This window comes from Rhinopithecus bieti, unplaced genomic scaffold (genome assembly GCF_001698545.2).
Source record: "Rhinopithecus bieti isolate Rb0 unplaced genomic scaffold, ASM169854v2 scaffold_46389, whole genome shotgun sequence".
Lineage (NCBI taxonomy): Eukaryota > Metazoa > Chordata > Mammalia > Primates > Cercopithecidae > Rhinopithecus > Rhinopithecus bieti.
In genome coordinates this window covers 48,479-65,074 of record NW_016818836.1, presented here as the reverse complement: position 1 = coordinate 65,074, position 16,596 = coordinate 48,479, and the positions used below count along the sequence as shown (strand labels likewise).

Here is a 16,596-nt window from a genome sequence, read left to right as displayed (position 1 = left end):
CTTGGGGCAATAAAAAAAAAAAAAAATCTAGGTGAAACACCTTCTATAGGAAAATTTATTTTATTTTTTTGAAAGAACTTGACCAGACAAAGCAAGTAACCAGCAACATGTGCACAGTTTACTTGGGCAAACGTCGCCCGTTCCTCCTCAGTGTCATCAGAAGGTACACTAGGAGAATAGAAGGGTTTGATTGAGCTGGTTTCCAAGGAACCATGTCAGAGCCGCTGCGGAGTTAGGAGCTGCGTCCACACAGCAGCCAAATCATGAAGTTGCAGGAGCGGCTGTTGTTAACCCACAGCTAAGAATAACGCTCGACTTTCCAAAATAAGACGAAGAAACGAAGTCCCCAGGCCAAGGATTCGCGGCGGCACAGAGGGGAAAGAGGGCCGCCTGCACTGCCCTCATCACTCAGAGCCTGGGGTCCCAGGCGATTCGCGCACGGCCCGCAGGACCGCGCCGCGGGCACCACGTGAGACCCTCGGGGCCGGCTGGGGCGGGGACGAGGGGCGCCCACTCGGGGGCGCGGCAATTTGCAGGTGCGGTAGGCGGCCCCCACACCCACGTTTATCCGGACTGGAGCCCGCAGCTCCTGGCCGGGTTTCCGGGTGGTTCGCGCTCCTTCTGAATTAGCAGCGAAGTCGCGGCAGGTTCGAGGTAAATCGGGCGAAAAGAGGAGAAAAAGTCTCAGGGGTCTGGGGGCCTCCGCGCCCCAGCGGAGGCGAGGGCCGGGCCAGAGGTGCGAGGGTGGGTGAGGGGTTCTCGCCGCGGGGCCGGGCCGGGACTCGGGCGGTGGGCCTTGCACCGCGCGCCCACGCGGGCCGCCCTACCGTGGCTCTGCAGGATCTCGTGCTTGAGGCCGCCGGTGTAGTCGATGAGCTCCTCCAGGCCGCGCTCGCACAGCTGCCCGTAGCCCGAGAACTTGTGCAGCACCTTCTCCAGCTCGCGCTCCACCGTCACGCACTGATCCATGCCGGAGGCTGCGGCGCTCGGCTCCTCGGCGCCCGGGTGTCCGCAGCCGTTCGGCCCGAGCCCCGCCGAGGCCGCGTCCTGCTCCTAGTCCCCCAAGCGGGCGGCGGAGGCTGAGGGCGGACGAAGAGGCGGGCGGCACTACCGCGGCGCCCGGGGAGCCCAGGCGCAGCCGGAGCCCGCCTGCCCCCATGGCGCCCTGGCCCCGCTGCGCGTCGCCGCTGCTCCCGTTTGCTCGCTCCACCCGGCCCCGCGTCTCCGGGCCCCGCTCGCGACGTTAGGGTACCCGCAGCGGCGCGGTCGATTGTTTTTGTTTTCACGGGAACCGACTGATGACCTGATTCTCCAGGGCGGCACCAAGCGCCGCCGACTGGGGGGAAGGGGATGGCCACCCGGGCGACGAAAGGAGGCGGCGCGGGCCGTACCAAGCGCACCCTCGGGTGGGGGGCGACCCGGGGAGAGCGGGCGGGGGAATGCGACGGGCGCCCACACGCGCCGCTGCTCTAAAGGTGTGGGCCGTACCACGCGGAAGGCGTGCGAGGGAGAGGGCGAGGGTGGAGCGAGGCCCCAATTGGCCTGAGGAGCTAAATAGGTAACTTTAGAGACAGCCCCAGCGCTCGGAGAGCGCTACAACTACGCTCTCCGTAAACAAGGGGGCGGAAACCGGCCTTCACTCCGCCCAGAAGTGGGGAAACCCAACCAATGGGCGCGGGGAGTGGTAAGAAACCAATCCCTGGCCGAGGTGTAAGCCTTCAGCCAATCCAGGCTGAGGGGCCAAACCAACGGGCTCGCTGTTGGAGGGGGTAACTTGGAGAGCGTACCGAGAGACGAGTAGTTTCTGGACAGCCATAGGGGAAAACCAGGCAAAAATACACAGGGCTGTTTTCCGTAGGACGTCGCCCTGACCCCAATTTATTTCGTCTCCTCATCCCTCTTAAGGGAAAGGGGTACCGTCATTCCGAACTTTTGGGCGACGGATCCACCTCCCGGGATGAAAAACCAAGCCAGGCCGCCCGGGCTGGTGCTGCGGCGGGTTGGGGCGCCAATGGGAATTAAAGGCGGGGATGATCAGGCCCGGGCGAGGGGAGCTGCTTGCTGCTCGCGAAAGGCCCGCGCCGGCTGTCAGCGCTACCCCGGGCTTGCGACACCCAGGAAGTAATGTCCCCATCCCCCGCGGGCCCTTTGGCCCCTTGGCCGGGAACCTCTCCTGACGGTGGCCTCGCCCCAGAGCCATGTGCCGGGCAGCTTAGCCGGGTGGAAAGAACACGCGCTGGAGAGCCGGGCAGCCTGGCCCTTGCTCCCTAGGAAGCCTTATGCTATCGGATCGGATCGGCTTTGCCCCCTTGGGTAAATCCTTCCCATAACTTGCTATGGCGTCTCCAGCCTTGGCCTAGACCTCCTTGATCAGGGTCGGCTGCACTACCTTTGCATTTCTTCAGGAGCCCAGCTAGTTCGTGACTCAGGGCCTCTGCACTTGCCCTTTCCTTGGCCCAGAAAACTCTTCCTCCTGCCTTTTTCATCCTAAAGTTCTCAGCTCACTTGTCCCCTTACAGGGTCTTCCCCTGGAAGTACACACTAATGTACTTCCTCCGCACCGTTAATACCATAACACATTTTATTATTTCCACACCACTTAAACTCTGAAATGATCTGATGTTTTATTTTTCTGTCTGCACCACTTACATAAAACCATGAAGGCAGGCCCCTTGCCTGAGTTTTTTGCCTAGAACAGGCCCTGGCATGAGGTGGTAGGCAATCCTTTTTTTAAAATTAAAGTGGTAACGTTTTTGAGCCTTAACTTCCGTATAACTGAGAAATAATTGGAATTAATAATACTTAACTAAATTGTGAGATAAAGGAGATAATATATATAAATACCCATAATAGGCTCAGGAAAACCACATGATAAAGGTGGTGGTAGTCATTATTAGGGCAACCCCAAATGATGTTATTTCAGATCTCCCTTCTCCACACTCACCCTATTTTTCTTTCTTCCCTCTTTTCTTGGCAGATGTCTCTGATTCTTACTTAACAGATTAAAAAAAAAAAAAAAAAAAAATCCAGCTCCAGCAACCTCTGTCACTCTTTTCCAAGTATTGCTGTGTATCATCCATTTTGTGAACATTCTCATGTACCCAAAGGACCAGGAACCCCTTCTCCCTTTCCAGGACAGCCATTAAGGCCTGCGGGCTGCCTTTCACCCCTGTCCAGATCTTCCCCCTCTTTCTCTGCAGTAGGTTCTTCCTTTCTGCTTTCAGCCCAAATGGGTTTGACCTACCTGGGCGAGGAACCTTCATGTAATCCTCCTCAAGCACTCATTTCTTTCCCTGCCAAGCTGCCTAGACAAATCTATGTTTATTCCTCCCTTTTCTTCAAGGATCTCCTTGATAAGCTCGGTCACCCTTTTCTCAGTCTTTTTTTTTTTTTCTTTCTTTAAAGGGTTGTTATAGTATGAAATATTCCATTTAAGGCACTCAACAAAATGCCTGGCACAAGGTAAGAGCCATGATAATCCACTGATCTCAAATAATCAATGACTCCTTATTACCTACAGCTTCAGATCCTCTCTCAAGGATGTGGTCTGCCCAGTGCTGCAACACAGCACAAACCCCTATCCAGGCATGAAGCACTTTTCTACCCTTGGTATGACTTGAGTACAGCTCATTCATACTTTGTCTTCTCCTGGAACACTTTATTCTGTTTTTCGAATCCTCCCTTTCTTCAAGTAACAAGTCTTACTTTAACTAGTGACACCTTCTAGAACCTAGGCCTGCACTCTTGAATACCATAGTCACCAGCCAGCCACATGTAGCTTTTTTTTTTTTTTTTTTTTTTAAGAGATGGAGTCTTGCTCTGTCACTCAGGCTGGAGTGCAGTGGTGCAATCTCAGTTGACTGCAACCTCTGCCTCCCGGGTTCAAGTGATTCTCCTACCTCAGCCTCCTGAGCAGCTGGGACTACAGGCACACACCACCACGCCCAGCTAATTTTTGTATTTTTGGTAGAGACAGGGTTTCACCATATTGGCTTGGCTGGTCTCAAACCCCTGACGTTGTGATCCACCTGCCTTAGCCTCCCAAAGTGCTGGGATTACAGGTGTAAGCCATCGCACCCGACCCACATGTAGCTAAATTGAAATATAAGCTAGATAATTTAAAATTTAGTTCCTCAATTGCACTAATCACATTTCAAATAATAACCACATGTAGCTGGTGGCTACTGTATTAATCAGTGCAAAATAATTATTTCCATCACTGTAGAAAGTTTTGTTGGACAGTGCTGATCTAGACCATGACCACAGTCAAGTTACCAGTCCTACCTTTAACTGCTGTAAGACCTCTGTATAAGTCATTTCATGTCTTAGTGCATACTGCCCCCATCTTTTTAGTAAATTTTTCCAACATGTGCCTTGTTGACTCAACTAGACTATCAGCTTCCAGATCTGGGCTGACTTTTTTTTATCTCCCATGATTTAATCAGGATGGAAAGAAGTGCTTGTTAAAGGAAAAAGAATACACAAATTAGAGGAGAAGAGGCTTCAGAGTTAGCTGGGAGAGAAAAATAGTACTTGTAAGGGCAGAGATTTATGTCCCCTCTTTACTTTGTATTGGCCCTTTCAACACAGTGCATAATTGCTTTAAGCCTAAACTGAATTGTCAAAGAAGCACCTCTAGAAACAACAGGGAAACAAATTTAGTTTTCAGAGCAACTGCAAATTAGTTTTCTATAATTGCATTTTCACTACACAACAAAGAAGAACACACACACACACACAAAATCCCACTTTAGTATCAAGAGGACTCCTGCCCCCACATGCTGTTCAGCCTGGAGAAGCTTTAATTGACACTCATTCTGGACTTTGCTCATCTTCCCCTCCACTCCAGATTTGACTCTGTAAAATGTAAGTAAACATTAATCAAAAAAGAAAGGAAAAAGAAAACCTTTTGTCTNCAGCAACAAAAAGAGTTTTAGAACTGCTTTTGACATCTTTTTTAAAATGCTTACTAGCTGTTACACTAGCTTATAGCTTATTCAACATATCTCATACATGTTCTTTTCACTTTGATTTATTCTTAGAAGACAAACCAGAGAGGGACAAGATAGAAAAGGGCAAAATTTCATCTCTTAAATTTGAGAAATTATATTTTTAAAAACTTCTGCTTTTATGCAAAATACACTTTCAGATAAGGGTAAGAAAGACTACGTTTATAATTCTATTAATAAAAATGAATCAGCAAGGTTGGCAAAGACCTTACTAATTTCCTGACTACTCTAGCTCACAACTAATATAAAAGTAAAAGTAAACTGACAAAATGTGTTACTAAAAGAAATAATTGCAAAAAATAGCACTTCTTCTCATTTAAACAAATCAATTTTTATCTTGTTTTGTTTTGTGTTTTAAGAGTCAGTGTCTCGCTGTGTCACCCAGGCCAGAGTGCAGTGGTGCAATTATGGCCCACTGCAGTCTCAAATTCCTGGGCTGAAGTGATTCTCCTGCTTCAGCCTCCCAAGTAATCGAGATTACAGGCGTGAGCTACCCACTATGCCTGGCACATTTTTATCATTTTCAAGTAAAAAATATATATCTGTCTGAGACATTTCTGGGAATTGCTGCTATGACCAGTTGAAGTGAGGGGTGAAAGCACAACTATTAGCAAAAAGTCTTGATCTGAATATTTTCTGCATCTTTTGTGTCACCTGTGTGGTTTGGGGCCCATTTGCTGCCTGGATTAATGATACTTGCTCACCATTATGACTGATTCTTAGGGATTGGATGTGCAGTATTGACAGTATTGCACTTCTGTGTCCACCATCCCCGTCTTTGAGCTCCACTAATGTTTGTAGAAGAGAGCCTCTGCTCAGCTGCAAAGCCCTCCTCAGTGTGGCCTTCGCCACTCATGAAGTCCAGGGCAGTTCTAGTCTGGTTGCCTACCAGTTAAATTACCCCCTCATAGACTTCCATGAGGACCTCATAGATTTCCATGAGTATAGTTCGTAGGCACTGCCCTCGTACCTGGGTGCTTAGCCTGTAGGGGGTTATTTATACCTTTTGAAACCTGCTATCTCAGATTTTATTGTCTGAATCTTTTCCTGTCTGGAATCTGGATGTTTTTCTTAGGTTTGTTTCCTGCTCACTGTTGGTGTACTCTACCAGCTGTAGCAGGAAGAGTGCTAGCACTGTAATCTTGAAGTAATTCATTCAACCCCTCTCAGCCTCAGATTCTTTATCTATAAAATGAGAAGCTTGGAATAGATGACCTTTAAGTTCCTTCCAGTTCTAAAATTACAGAGATACCAGGGCTTATTAAGTAACAGGTGAGGTGCAACACAACCAAACAGGAATAGACAGAGGCATCCTTCCTGTTTTTGAAAGCTTGGAGTCTGAATCATTACTTCCTCATTATGGAAATATGATGAGGTTTATTTTCTGTTTTAGTTTGGATTTTGATTTTGGTTTTAATAAATAGCTACAATTTTATTGAGTGCTTATAACATGCTAGGCATTCTGCTTTAAATGTGTGATTATCTCAGTCCTCAAAGCAACCTTTTAAAGTAAATAATGCCGGGTTTGCTAATAGGAGTACAGGGCTAAAATTCACAAAAATTGTTAACATTTCTCTTACCAGCTTTTTAACCTTAGGTAAGAACCTTAACCAAACTTCATTGTTCTGTTTTGTTTTGTCTTCAGTAACAAAGTCTACTCCACCTACCTTGCAACAATATGTATTGAGAAAATACATATCAATGTTGCAAGGTAGATGAAGTAAACATTGTTAAATATATATTTTAAATTACACATATATTTAAAATATACACATTTTTTATATATATAATTTTTTAAAGTGCTCACAAATCATGAGGCCCCATAAAAGTGCAGGGTGCTATTATTTCCTCTTATGATTTCACTTTCTGTCTTTCCTTTCTTGGCATATGAATTGTACTTCCTTTTTCAACATTTTTTAGTAGTTGCCCTAAAGTTGCAATATACATTTATAACTAATCCAAGTCCACTTTCAAATAGCACTGTACCACTTTATGGGTAGTGCAAATACTTTATAATAATGAAATATCCCTAATTATTCCCTCCAGTCGCTTGTATAACGGCTGTCATTCTTTGCATTTAAATATAAACTACAGTCATTCAATACATCATTGCTATCATTTTGAATAAACTCTTATCTGTTAGATCAACTAAGAAAAAGGTTTTTTTACTTTATTTTCAACTATGCTTTCTCTATTGCTCTTCCTTTCTCCATGTAGATCAGAATTTCCAACCTACATCATTTTCCTTCTCTCTGAAGAACTTCTTTTAACATTTCTTGCAAGGCAGGTCTACTGGCAACAAATTCCCTCAATTTTCGTTTATCTGAGAAGGTGCTTATTTCTCCTTCGTTGTTGAAGGACAATTCCACAGGATACAGAATTCTACATTGATGGGTGTTTTCTCAACACTTCAAATACTTCATTCTATTCTCTTCTTGGTTACATAGTTTCTGAGAAGTCCTGATATAGTTCTTATCTTTGTTCTTCTATAGGTAAGGTACTTTTCTCCTCTGGCTCTTCCAAGATTTTTTTCTTTATCATTGAATGCTCTGGCATATTTCAAAATAACTTTTTCCTTTCTCCTTCCAGAAACATGGATTTTTTCTCTGATATTCACTGTGAGAACCTGCCAAAGCTCTAAGAGGTAAAACCCACACAAGTGTGAGGACCTTCTAGGACAGCCTCCCCGCACTGCCCCATCCTAGGATTTTTAACTCTCAGACTTGTCCACTGTGAGTCTCAGCATTTCCTCAATTACAGTTTAGGTTTTCCTCGTGAGTACTGCTTCACTCAGAGATTTCTGTTTCTGAGATTCTGCTCCAGCATGTTGCAATTCTCTGTATCTGTCTATCTAACCCTCCAGCTTAGGAGGCAGCAGTTTGCCCTGTGACCTCAATTCTGTAAAGAATCTAGGCCCGGCGCGGTGGCTCAAGCCTGTAATCCCAGCACTTTGGGAGGCCGAGACGGGCGGATCACGAGGTCAGGAGATCGAGACCATCCTGGCTAACACTGTGAAACCCCGTCTCTACTAAAAAATACAAAAAACTAGCCAGGCGAGGTGGCGGGCACCTGTAGTCCCAGCTACTCAGGAGGCTGAGGCAGGAGAATGGCGTAAACCTGGGAGGCGGAGCTTGCAGTGAGCTGAGATCCGGCCACTGCACTCCAGCCCGGGTGACAGAGCGAGACTCCGTCTCAAAAAAAAAAAAAAAAAAAAAAAATCTAAGAATACTGGCCTCAGCAACATGGTGAAAACCACCTCTACAAAAAAATACAAAAAATTAGCCAGGTGTGGTGATGTGCACCTATAGTCCCAGCTACTTGTAAGGCTGAGGCAGGAGGATTGCTTGAGCCCAGGAGGTCGAGGCTGCAGTAAGCCATGATTGTACCCCCGCACTCAGCTTGGGCAAAAAGAGACCCTGTCTCAAAACAAAACAAAATCTAAGAAGAGTTTGTTCAGTTTTTGCTTGTTGTTAGGACAGAGTGATGAATTCCAGACTCCTTACATGAACTGGAAACTGGAAGTCTTCTTAAGTATTTGATTCAGCCTGTTTCTATATCTTAGTATGCATCTGTGCAGGGCAAGGTTTGGGTTGTAAATTGATAAAGTACAAAATTCATGGCTTTTGACAACCTGGAGGAGACTCTAGGCAGTAAACTAAAGCAAGTGTTTACAAATGGCCTTTTGAGGCCAAGCACTGTGGCTCACGCCTGTAATCCCAGCACTTTGGGAGGCCAAGGTGGGCAGATTGCTTGAACTGAGGAGTTCAAGACCAGCCTGGGCACCATGGCGAAATGCCATCTCTACAAAAAATATAAAAATTAGCAGGGCATGGTGGCATGTGCCTGTAGTCGCAGCTAGTTGGTAGGCTGAGGTAAAAGGATGGCTTGAGCCCAGGAGGTAGAGGTTGCAGTGAGCCAAAATTGCAACACTGCACTCCAGCCTAGGCAACAGAGCCACACCCTGTCTCATAAAATAAAATAAAAATGGCCTTTTGAGACTTCTGGCTCTACCAAGATAGAGTAGTCCCATTTTTCCTAGGCCCTCCCAGAAAAACCTGGACATAACACAAAAAACAAGCATAGGAAGACTTAGAAAGGTGGAAAGAAGTCATACTGAGACTGCCTAGGGATCTCAAGACTTGAGGAATCACATGTGGTAAATTCCCTAGTTTCCTCATTTCCTTCTAAATTTCAGACAAGGCACTACAGAATTCTGCAGCCCTGCACCATGAATAGGCACAGACAAAACAAAGACCCATGGAAAGCCCGTTTTCCCTAGTCAAAGAATAGAAAAAAGTGTGGCCCAACAATGAAAAACCTCATCAGCTTCTTCCCTAGTCCAGCCAAACACTGATGGAACAACTGCATTCCCCAATACTCAACCCCCAGCAGTTTCAGCAGAGCCAACCAGGAAGTTGACCTTCCACCCTACCCCTTAACCTATGGAAGTGGGAGGCAGCTCTCCAGTTCCCTGTGGGTGACTTTGGTAGGCCTGACTGGTAGCTGACCTTTTATTCCCTACCTTATAGAAGCAGGCAATGCTCCAGTTCCCCCAGCAGATTGAGCAAGGGGGATTGATCAAGCTTACATCCCAATCAGAGGCATCAAGGTGGTTGAAGTTGGTGCCATACTTTCACTGGGATGTTGTCAGTGGAGCAATAGGAGAGCTGAACTTCCAGCCCACCATTTGCAATAAGACCATGTGAGTCAGTACTTCAGTTTTGTCAAGGTACTGTCAGTGGGGCCCAGAGGGAAGCTGAACATGCCTGTGAAGAAGAAGGAAGAAGGAAGAAGAAGAAGAATTATTAAATAGGATAGGAATCCAAACTCTTATAATATGCTATCCAAAATATCCAGGATACAATAAAAAATCATTCATCCAAGAACCAGGAAAATCACAACATGGATGAGAAAAGCAATCAACAGCTGTCAAATGATGAGATAAATCAAGTGTTGAAATTATCTAACAATGGTATTAAAATAGCATCATAAAATGCTTCAACAATCATTCAAATTCTCTTGAAACAAAAATTTAAAACCCAGCAAAAAAAAATTTATTAAAGAATTAAATGAAAATTATAGAACAGAAAACAGAAAGGTACAAGTAAAATTTTAAAACTTGCTGTATGGGTTCAATAGTAGAGTGAAGATACCATATGATAGAATCAGTGGATTGAGGACAGACCAGTAGAACTTATCCAATCTGGACAATAGAGATAGGGGAAATAATGAACAGTGTCTCAAGGATCTGCAGGATATTTAAAAGGAAAAGGAATATTCAAAGAATAGCTGAAAATTCCCCTTACTTGGCAAAAGAGATGAACCTTCAGATTCAGGAAGCTGAACAAATCCCAAGTAGGATAAACTGAAAGAAATCCATGATGCTAAGACATGTGATAATTAAACTTCTGAAGGTTGAAGATAAAGAAAAAATATTGATACTCAAAACAGCCAGAGGGAAATGATGCATTATTGATAGGGGAGAACCAATTCAAGTGACAGCAGATTTTTAACTTGAAACCATGGAGACCAGAGGGAAGTGCCATAACATTCTTCAAATACTGAACTAAAAGAATTGTCTACCCAGAATCCAATGACCAGTGAAAATGTTCTTCAGTAATGAAAGGGAAATGGAGACATCTCAGATGAAGGAAAGGTAAGAGAATGTGTCACCAGCAGACCTACCAAAAAGAATCGCTAAAGAAATTTTCTAAACAGAAAGGAAGTTATAAAAGAAGGAAACTTGAAACACCAGGGAGGAAAACCACAGCAAAAATATGGGTATATACAATAAAATTTCCTCCTCTTGAGTTTTTAAAATTTCTAAATTGGTATTGGAAGCAAAAATTAGAGCATTGTTTGATGTAGTTCTAAATGTATGTGGAGAAAATATTTAAGACTATTATAAACAGGGCAACAATGTAAAGGGAGGTAAGGTTTCTATAATGAAACTGGTAAAATGACACCAGTAGACTGTGATGAATATATATATTACATATAAGTATATATATTACATATATACACACACATATAACAATATATACATATATGTAGTATATATTACATATATTACATATATGTAACATATATTATATATACTATATATAACAATATATACATATGTAATATATATATTACATTACATATGTATATGTAATGTAAAACTTAGAGCATCCACTAAAAAAATATACAAAGGGATGCAATAAAAACATGGTAGATAAAAGGGAAGGGGTATTATTGTTTAATGGGTAGAGAATTTCTCTTTGGGGTGATGAAAAGATTCTGGAGATGGATAGTGGTGATGATTGAACAAATAACCCACAGGATGGCAGGAAACAGGAAATGAGATACATGAAAACAAAGAGAACAGCAAAGAGAACAACAAAACAAAAAAAATGGCATACATAAGCCCTACCATGTAATTACATTAAATGTAAATGTACATTTGCAAACATAACAATTAAAAGATGAGATTGGCAGAGTGGATTAAAAACCAGGTGCTGTGGTGCATACCTGTAATCCCAGCTACTCAGGAGGCTGAGGCAGGAGGATCACTTCAGCCCAGGAGTTTGAGACCAACCCTGGGCAGCATAGCGAGACTCTGACTCAAAAGAAAAAAAAAAATGACCCAAGTCTATGATGTCTACAATAAGTTCATTTCAAATATAATGATACAGGCAGGTTGAATGTAAAAAGATATGTAAACATAATCAGAAGAAAACATAAATGGCTATATTAATATCACACAAAGAAGACTTCAGAGCAAAGAAAATTACCAGTGACAGAATTGGACGTTATATGATGATAAGAGGATCAATCCACCAAGAAGACGTGGCAATTAAAAATATGTAAGCACTAGACAACAGAACAGCAAAATATGTGAAATAAAAAACTGATAGAACTGGAAGGAGAAATAGATCAATTCAAAATAATAGTTGGAGACTTCAACACCCATCTATCAACAATTGATAGAACAACTAGACAAAATCAGCAAGAATATGAAAAAACTCAACATCACCACCAACAGACATGATTTAATCATTATAGAATACTCCACCCAATAACACCAAGAATACACATTTTTTTCAGTGCCTGTGAAACATACACCAACATAGATCATATTCTGAGCCATAGAACAAAACTCAACAAATTATAAAAAATTGAAATTTGTTAATTTGTTCAATTGAAATTGAAGTTATATTCTGTGAGCACAATGGAATCGAACCAGAAACAATAACAGAAAGATAACAGGAAAATCTCCAAACACTTGGAAACTAAACAGCACATTTCTACATAATCCATGGGTCAAAAAGGAAGTCTCACTTCAAGACACAAGAAAAAGAAGAGCAAAATAAACTCAAAGCAAGCAGAAGGAAGGAAATAATAAAGAAAAAAACAAATTGAAAACAAAAACAATAGAGAAAAATCAGTAAAACAAAATTAGCAAGCCCTCTAGCAAGACTGACAAAGAATAAAACACAGAAGACACTAATTACCAATATCAGAAACAAAACAAAGAATATCACTGCATACCCTGCAGACTTCAAAGAATAAGGGAATACTAGACAACTCTACACAGGTAAATTTAGCAACTTAGATGAAATGATCCAGTACTCAAAAAACACAAACTACCATAACTCACTCAATATGAAATAGATTGTTTGAACAACCCTCTAGCTGTTCATGAAATTGAATTCATAATTTTAAAACTCTCAAAGAAGAAACCTCCAGGCTCAGAAGGTTTCACTGGAGAATTCTACCAAACCTTTAAAGAAGAACTAACACCAGTTCTGTGCAATTTCTCCCAAAAAATACGAGGGGAGGGAATACTTCCCAATTCATTTTATGACACTAGTATTACCCTGAAACCAAAACGAAAGATTATACACCAAAAGAAAACTATAGACCAGTATCTCTCATGAACTTAGTAAAAAAAAAATACAAAATAGTGAATGGATTCTAGCAATATATAAATAGAATTCTATACCATGACCTAGTGAAGTTTATTCTAAATAAATGGAAAAACATACTATGTTCATGAATTGGAAGACTCAATTTAGTGAAAATGTCAATTATCCCCAAATGGATTGCTGTAGGTTTACTGTGATTCCAATCGAAATCTCTGCAAGATGTTTTATAATATTGATAAGCTTATCTTAAAATTTATATGGAAAGGTGCAGGCCTTAGAATAGCTAAAACAATTTTGAAAAAGAAGAATAAAGTAGTAAAAATCACTCTAGTTTTAATATATGTCTTAATATATGTAATATAGTAAGGATACAGTAACTAAGACTGGGTGGTATTGGCACAGACATAGACACATAGATCGATGGAATATAGAGAACTCAGAAATAGACCTGCACAAATATGCTCAAAGTGATTTTTGACAAAGGTGCAAAAGCAATTCAATAGAAAAAGGATAACTTTTTCAGCAAACAGTGCTAGAATAATTGGGTATGCATAGGCCCCCCCCCCAAAAAAAGAGAACCTCAACCTAAGTCTCACACTTTTAACTTAAAATGGATTACTGATTTAAATTTAAAACATGTAGGCTAAGTGCAGTGGCTCACGCCTGTAATTCCAGCACTCTGGGAGACTGAGGCAGGTGGATCACCTGAGGTCAGAAGTTTGAAACCAGCCTGGCCAACATGGTGAAACCCTGTCACTACTAAAAATACAAAAATTAGCTGGGTGTGGTGGTGGGCACCTGTAATCTCCACTACTCAGGAGGCTGAGGCTGGAGAATCACTTCAACCCAGGAGGCTGAGGTTGTAGTGAGCTGAGATCATACCACCGCACTCCAACCTGGGCAACAGAGTGAGACTCAGTCTCAAAAATAAATAAATAAATAAAACATTTAATGTAAAATGTAAAACTTAGAAAAAATATATGAAAATCTTTGAAACATAGGACTAGACAAAGGGGTCTTAAATTTGACACCAAAAGCACAGTCTATGAAAAGTTGTTAAACTGAACTTCATCAAAATTAAAAACTTTTGCTCTGCAAAGGATTCTGTGAAGACGTTGGAAAAAACAAAATACAGGCTGAGAGAATGCCTTTGCAAACCACATATCCTGCTAAGGACTTGTATCTAGACTATATACATAGAACTCTCAAAACTCAAGAGTACAAAAAATCCTATCAGAAAAGGTAAAGGACATGAACATACATTTCATTAAAGAGGCTATACAGATGGCAAATAAGGACATGAAAAGAATTCAACAATTACTAGTTATTAGCAAAATACAAATGTATACCACAATGAGATACTGCTACACACCTATCAAGAGGGCTAAAATAAAATATAGTAATATACCAAATGCTGCTGAGGATGCAGAAAAATTGGGATTACTTATACATTGCTGGTGGGAGTATAAAAAGATACAGCCACTCTGGAACAGAGTGTGGTGTTTTGTTTCATTTACAAAACTAAACATGCATTCAGCAATTACATTCTTGGGCACTTATGTTCCCACAAAATCCTGTACACAAATGCTCATATAAACCGTATTTGTGATAGCCCTACGTAAGAAACAACCCAAATGCCCTTTGGTGGGTGAACAGTTAAACTATGGTACATCCATGCCATGGAATACTACTCAGCAATAAATTGGAATGAACTATTAATACCACAACAACATGGATGAATCTCAAAGGAATTACGCTGAGTGAAAAAAGTCAGCCTCAAAAGATTCTTTTTATATAGTGTTCTTGAAATGACAAAAGTGTAGAAATGAAGAACAGATTGGTGTTTGCCGGGGACTGGGGACAATAAGAGGGATAGAAATGGCTGTGGCTACAGAAGTGTGGCATGAAGGATCCTTGTGATGGAACAGTTCTGTACTTTAATTGTGGTGCTCACACAATTCTATACACATGAAGTAAGCACATACACACACAAGTGCATGTAAAACTGAAGAAAATGGAATAAATTCCATGGACTGCATCAATGTTAATTTTTTGGTTGTAATGTCATGCTGTAGTTATGCAAAATGTTATCATTGGTGGAAACTGGGCTAAGGGTATATGGGATCGCTCTGCATTACTTCTTACAACTGCATTTAATCTACAATTATCTCAAAACCATTTTAATGACCCTTTAAGGATAATTATGATAATGGAGGGAAAAGGCAACCACTCTTTTTATGTCCCTAGTTATATCTACAGCCTCTTCTCTCTGTTTTAGTGTTGCCTCTTTTAATTTTCCAGTGAATAATTAATCCCCCCTTTTTTCTGTTCTCATTTTCTGTCATATTTGGGTCTGATGTGAGATTATTTATTTATATTTTTATTTTTTGGAGTCAGAGTCTTACTCTATCCCCCAGGCTGGAGTGCAGTGGTGCAATCTCAGCTCACTGCATCCTCCATTTCCCAGGTTCAAGTGGTTCTCATGCCTCAGCCTCCCGAGTAACTGGGATTATGGGCGCCCACCACCACACCCGGCTAATTTTTGTATTTTTAGTAGAGACAGGGATTCACCATGTTGGCCAGGCTGGTCTCAAACTCCTGACCTCAGGTGATCCACCCGCCTCGGCCCTCCAAAGCGCTGGGATTACAGGCATGAGCCACTGCACCCAGCCAAGATTATTTGAAGTTACATTTAAATATAGAAACTTGATTGTGGTTCTCAAACTTATGACTGATCTTCGCCTTATTCCCAAGAGCAGTGGACAGCACTATAGTAGTTGGGCACTCTAAGTAGACAGCACGTAGACAGTGTGTAAACAATGTGCTTCTGTTGCTCCAAGAGACAAGTGCCTCCATTATTAATCCCCTAAATCACCTCGTGTCAAAACAAACATTGATTTTTCTGCTTAACTTATTCTGAGCCTCTGTCCTGCACTTGGTTCAGAATCAGGACTTACGCTTTTCTTAAAAAGAGTAATGGTTTACTAGAATTCAAAGAGGTGGTGTTCATCAATAGAAATGAAGGTCAGAATAGGAAGAAGACCACGCTGCCTGATTACAAACATTTGAAAGGAATAGTAACAGTCAGTCTGTGCTCCCATGCCTTAACATACGCTATTCCATCTGACTGGAATCCCTTTCCTCCATCTTTCAAATCCTACTTAGATGTCTGCAAATCCTCTGACCCTTTTATCCTACAGATATAATCATTCTCCATGCTGTAGTACTTCCATAAAGCATACATACTTCTATTGTGGTATATGAAATGGCAAGAGGCAGTACAAATGAATGTGAAATCTGGCACCAAACTGAGTTTGACACTCAACTCTACTGTGTGACCATGAGCAAGTTATTTAACCTCATGTTGCCTTAATTTCTTTATAAAATGGTGATAGTAATAATACCTAATAGAGTTATCGTAAAGATGAAATGATTGACCGGGCATGGTGTCTCACGCCTGTAATCCCAGCACTTTGGGAGGCCAAGGTGGGGAGAACTCTTGAGGTAAGGAGTTTGAGACCAACCTGCCCAACATGGCAAAACCCCGTCTCTACTAAAAGTACAAAAAAAAAAAAAAATTAGCTGAGCATGGTGGTGGAAGCCTGTAATCCCAGCTACTCGGGAGGCTGAGGCAGAGAATCACTTGAACCCAGGAGGCGGAGGTTGCAGTTGCAGTG

At 42.1% G+C, this 16,596-nt stretch overlaps 1 protein-coding gene across 1 annotated transcript in view; it reads right to left on the bottom strand.

Annotated features, from left to right (window-relative positions):
- Nucleotides 1–1,661, bottom strand: part of RMND5A (required for meiotic nuclear division 5 homolog A) — a 67,170-nt gene extending 65,509 nt beyond the window's left edge. The window contains exon 1 of the mRNA XM_017857569.1: nucleotides 828–1,661. Within this exon, the coding sequence (XP_017713058.1) occupies nucleotides 828–969 (142 nt within the window). The 5' untranslated portion in view covers nucleotides 970–1,661. The remainder of the gene's footprint in view (nucleotides 1–827) is intronic.
- Between the last annotated feature and the right edge of the window lie 14,935 nt (nucleotides 1,662–16,596).